The 6,000-nt window shown below is 34.5% G+C and overlaps 1 protein-coding gene across 1 annotated transcript in view; it reads right to left on the bottom strand.

Moving 5' to 3' along the window:
- Nucleotides 1-745: 745 nt before the first annotated feature.
- The window catches only part of ALG13 (ALG13 UDP-N-acetylglucosaminyltransferase subunit), a 71,088-nt gene continuing 65,833 nt past the window's right edge, over nt 746-6,000 (bottom strand). Inside the window, 2 exon segments of the mRNA XM_061137076.1 lie at nt 746-1,695; nt 5,179-5,359. Coding sequence (XP_060993059.1) covers nt 1,430-1,695; nt 5,179-5,359 — 447 coding nt within the window. The 3' untranslated portion in view covers nt 746-1,429.

Below are 6,000 nucleotides of genomic sequence, written 5' to 3'. Positions count from 1 at the left end.
ACTGGAGCCTGTTATACAGAGTGAAGTAAGTCAGAAAGAAAAACACCAATACAGTATATTAACGCATATATATGGAATTTAGAAAGATGGTAACCATGACCCTATATGCAAGACAGCAAAAGAGACACAGATGTAAAGAAGAGTCTTTTGGACTCTGTGGAAGAGGGCGAGGGTGGGATGATTTGAGAGAACAGCACTGAAACATGTATATTACCATATGTGAAACAGATCACAAGTCCAGGTTCAATGCATGAGACAGAGTGCTCAGGGCCAGTGTACTGGGATGACCCTGAGGGATGGGATGGGAGGGAGGTGAGAGGGGGGTTCAGGATGGGGAACACATGTACACCCATGGTTGATTCATATCAATGTATGCCAAAAACCACTACAGTATTGTAAAGTAATTAGCCTCCAATTAAAATACATTAATTAATTAAGAAAAAGACTCAACAACTAGCTGAAGAACAGGACAATGAGAAAGTAAATCTAGATTAAAATTTCATAGGGCAATTAGTAGATTTAAAACAGGAAAAACAGAAACACAACTTAAAGGAGCATTCTCAAGAGAAAAGAACTAGATATGGCAGTATGCATTGCAATATTAATAACATTAAATAACATTTCAACTGACCCTGCCAGTTCATGCTATAAATTCATGTTTTTTGCCAACCAAAATACCAGGGGGAAAACATATTGAAACAATCAAATACCTGGTACTCTTTGCTGCCATGAAAATGCAAAAGAGAAAAACATCTCACTCATTTTAGCAATTTTAAATGCTAATTTTTATTTACTGCTAACTGTGCAAAGGACATCAATACTGTGCAGTAAAACAATTACATAAATCTAATATTAAACAATAGCATATGGGATAAATCTAAAGCAGAACACCATGTGCCTTCAAAACTGGTTAATATCATAGAATGCAACTCAGGTCAAATGATTCTTAAGAAACCTGAAGAGCTCTCTCTTTTAATATTATTAAGTTAGTTACCCACAAGCAAATGCTCTTGGTTTTGCTTCATTTTTTAGAAAAAAGTAGAAGGCTTTCCAAGTTTGCATTGTTTAATATGATGTGTGACATCTGAACCAAGGAAACAGTTCGTATGATTTATTCATTTTATCAATTGGTACCATCAGCTAATATAAAGCTGACAAGCTGGCTGAAAGGAAAACAACTGAATACAATGAAATGTGCTCAAATATGGGGTTAGTTGTACATTCATCTCAATTTCGTTATTCACAACCCAAAGAAATACTCCTTCATTTTAAAGTACTATTTTAAATCAAAAGATAAAATAATCTTAAAGACAGACACAATAGTAACCACTCTAACCACCCTAAATCACTTAAACACTAACATAAAACACTTTTTAAAGCCAAAATAGCAAGAAAGATGGCAGTGCAAGAATACTTCATACTGTGAATCTTACATATTCTGAGGTACATAAGGAGAAGCTGAGGGAGGGGCAGCAATATAGCCAAGTGGCCCAGGACTCATAGCACCATGAATCTGCGGAGAACCACCATAAGCTGCACCAACTGGATGCCAGGGAGCAAAGTAGGGATAATCTGGCACAACAGGAAGGCAGGAATCAAAACCTGGCAAAGGTGGCTGCCCATACGGATCTGACATCACTGGATAATACACTGTTCCATGAGGGACAGATGCAGGGTCAGCATTTGGAAAAGTACCTGAAACAAAGCACACAGTATACTTCATATACAAAGATTCACTAAACATCAACGTAAATGGATGTTCTTGAGGTAAAAATGAAATTTAGCATTAACTCTAAGAAAATATCCTACAAAAAAAAAAAAAAGAAAATATCCTACAATTCTAAGAGGAACACTTTAGATATGAACATTACTGACCAAAACAGGCTACTAAAATATAAAAATTTTCTAATTAAAAAAATTAAACATATATGTATATAAAATGTATCAAATGTACTCTACCTAGAGATAGCTACCTTTCTTGGATGAGTTAGGTATCAACAGACAAAATACACAGAGAAACATTCTCTTGAGTCATTTTTGTCAATTAAGTTCTTAAAAGAGTTGGTCACAATTATCAAGTATTTTTTTCCATATGACACATATCACCCAAATAACCATTTTGTATTATTTTAGCAATTAAAAACTCAAGTGTTTTTATAGTCTGGTCTATACTTGAAGGTAAAATTCTGAAAAGCATTCCAAAAATTTAACAGTCATCACTTAAATGTCATTAACATGCTAACATCATTTTAATTTTATAGCACTTCTACTGCATCAGTTTCAGTGGAAATAAACAGATGCTATTCTGCCATTATAGTGACTATATAAATGTTTTTTTTAATGGATTCCTTTATTACTTGGGATAACTTCATTTTGTGAAATTAAGACAGGCACTGTCTCATGTTTACTACAATAAAAATAGCTCTATAAAAGGTAAGTGGAACAAAAAGGCAGTAAAAGTTGATATTTTAATTTGTATTACCATGGAGCACATCATACCACCACATGAGGGATGAGATTTTATAGTCCTAATATTGTAAACTATAATATGCCTTCAAAAGGGAGGAGGGAAAGAAAATTCACATTCCTCACACGCAACAGGATGAGTATACTTATACATATAAATCAGACTTAGGGAGGTTAGGTAACTTAGTGGAAATCACATCCATCAAGTAGCAGTTGCTGGAATGGAAAGCAGATTTGGTTAGGTTAGTATACATTGTTCTACCTCCTGCTGATTCTAAGATGGGCAGTCCAAAGATCCTATTCTAAACCCTTCAAAATGTCTCCTGATCTATATTATACTATAAACTGACAGAAAAGGCAAGCATCCTTATGGTCTGGCACAGAGGTCTCAAACTCTTTGGTCTCAGGATCCCTTCACATTCTTAAAAATTGAGGACCTCAAATAGATTTTCCTTATGTGGGTTATATTTATCAATATTTATCCCATTAGGAATTAAACTAAGTTAAATATGTTATTTCACATAAAAATAAACCCATTATGTTAAACTCATTTTTCATAAAAATCTGTATTATTCACCCCCCAAAAAAATTGTGAAACCAGTGGCACTGTTTTATACTTGTGTAGTCTCTAATGTATGGCTTAACAGAAGACAGCTGGATTCTCATATCTGCTTCTGTATTTTATCTATTACAATATATCCACTTCAGTATTCTTGCCTGGAGAATCCCATGGACAGAGGAGCCTGGTGGGCTATAGTTCATAGGGTCGCAAAAAGTCGGACATGACTGAAGCGGTTTAACACACACACACATTACAATATATTTAGTTGAAATACATGAAGAAAATCTGGCCTCATACAGATATGTAGCTGGAAAAGAGAGAAGTCCTAATAATTAGCCTTTTCAGATAACTGTAGATATTCTTTGATACTACACCAAAACTAGGTAAGTGGTGATTTGAGAGGTCAATCGCAATGTGGACTATTCATACTTTGTTAACATTAAAATCTATTGTTTTTTCTTGCAGACATCTTTTACAAAATCATGCACAGGTAAGACTATACACAGTAATTGGGAAAATACTATTTCACTAAGTTATACAGATCTCCCACATGTTGACACATTTCATTATACAATGTAAAAAACCGTATCATAAATAGCCCCCCATCATCTATTTTATTAAAAGAAACAATTATGTACTAGAAGCTGTCAAGCTCATGGTTATTAGATAAAAATTAGAATTCTGGATAACTTATATTTGAAAGTTGGAATTTCTATCTTTGACAAAAAAACATACTATCCATTGCCCTCCTTGAAGTGACAAGCTTAGCTGTTCATTTGAGAAAATGTCTGCCAGATCCCCAGTCTGAACAACCACAGTTTGTCTATCATTCTGTCAAGTAAAAACAGCATTCCATGAAAGTCAGCTAGTTTAGCTCGAAACTCAAGCTCACAAATCCTTTTCTTTTAAAGTCAATTATCATACTTAGATATGTAGAGAACTTTCTGAATACTTCCTATATTGTCATATACAATATTAAATACAATTTTTCAAAGATTAAAAATTTAGTAAAATAAGAGCTTCTTTGATCAAACACAAAACAAATAAAGCTGGCATTTTTATACCAAGCATGTGTGAAAATGCTGATTACTAGCATAGTTTGGTGCCCCTGCTTTGATTTGTGCTTAGGTGTCAGCTATTCTACCCACACTGATTTTTGCACCCTTAATGCAAATCTAAAACAGCAAAAGAGACAAAATCCATGTATTACAATGAATACTTTTAGCCTCATGGAGCCCTTGAAAGAGTTCCAAGGGACCCCAAGAGGTTCATGTACCATGCTTTAAAAAATGCTGGTGTAGGATGAATGGATAACAAAGTCATGGTACATATTACTCAGCCATAAAAAGGAATAGATTTGAGTTGGTTGTGAGGTGGATGAACCTAGAGCCTCTTATGCACAGTGAAGAAAGTCAGAAAGAGAAAAACAAATATAGTATATTAACGCACATACATGGAGTCTAAAAAACAGTACTGATGAACTATTCACAGAGAAGAAATGCAGATGTAGACGTAGAGAACAGACAGGTGGACACAGAGGGAGGAAGAAGAGGGCAGGACAAATTGAGAAAGTAGCATTGACATATACACACTATCATATGTAAAACAGCTAGCTAGTGGGAAGCTGCTGTATAACATAGGGAGCTCAGCCTGGTGCTCGGTTGACAACCCAGAGGGGTGAAGGCTCAAGAGAGAGAAGACACGTATATAAAATTATGACTGATCCACAGTGATGTATGGTAGAGACCACCACAACATTGTAAAGCAATTATCCTCCAAGTAAAAATATATATGGGTGGTTTAGTCGCTAAGTCGTGTCCGACTCTTGCAACCCCATGGACTATAGCCCACCAGGCTCCTCTGTCCATGGGCTTCTCCAGGCAAGAATATTGGAGTGGGTTGCCATTTACTTCTCAATATATATATATATATATATGTATGCAAAATTAAAAAATAAAGCTACTGATTAAATGAACCAAATTTAGGAAAAGGTTTAAACTGAACTTCCTATTTCTACACTTTTGTTGCAATACACAGTTACATGGTTACATAAAAAAAAAAGAAATGTTGGTCTATCTGAAGTCTATTATTGTTACACACAATAAAATTCAATTGTCTTTCTTATAGAAAATTTCTCACTACACGCTTACCATTTGCTGATACTTCTGCCTGTGTGCCATCTTGCCTCTCCACCTCACTGTATAACTGAGGAATGGTTTGATCTACTAGAGGTGGCGGCTCCGTATAGACTGGATAATTCTCTGCATGAAGCTGCTGCTGTTGCATCTGTGGCACATAGACCATGGAGTGCCAGTAGCTGTGGTGATAGCACTTGGGCAAGAAAGTAAAGAAAAAAACAAACACTTTGACTATTTCTTTTCTTAAAGTAGTACCATTGTTCACTGAGAAAAAAGCTAGGCCATGATTTTCAGGTGAGATAACAATGACTTTTGAAATAAATGACATGATATTTAGAAAATCTATTCTCTATAGCAACTTTAAGATCTTTCGCAGCCTCTGTATTTCATATTTGGACCAGAAATTCTTTAAGGAAAGCACTCTAAGAAAATTAGAGATACACACAATGGTTTGTATACAAAGATATTTGTTATAGCATTATTTTTAAAGGCAAAAAAATTAACAGCCTAAATATTCAATAAGAAACTTGAGTGCATTATGACACAGACATGATGGAATACAATACAGGCAATAAAAAAATCATGGCATCAAATTAAAAAAAGTGCTCATATTGTTTAACTTAAAAAGTTTACAAAATTACATAGCATAGTCCACATTTGATGAAATAAGCTGTAAGGAAATATATCAAAATGTACATTGATTACACAAGTGATTTCAGTTTTCTTTACACATCAGTATTTTTCCATATGCTCCATAATGAATGCTATTACTTTTAATATGAGAAAATATTAAAGTATCTATTCTATATATGAATCTGCTTGCAATGCAGGCGA

Source organism: Dama dama, chromosome X (genome assembly GCF_033118175.1).
Source record: "Dama dama isolate Ldn47 chromosome X, ASM3311817v1, whole genome shotgun sequence".
NCBI classification, from domain to species: domain Eukaryota; kingdom Metazoa; phylum Chordata; class Mammalia; order Artiodactyla; family Cervidae; genus Dama; species Dama dama.
Note: the sequence above shows the minus strand (reverse complement) of the source record. Positions and strands in the feature narration are given on the sequence as shown.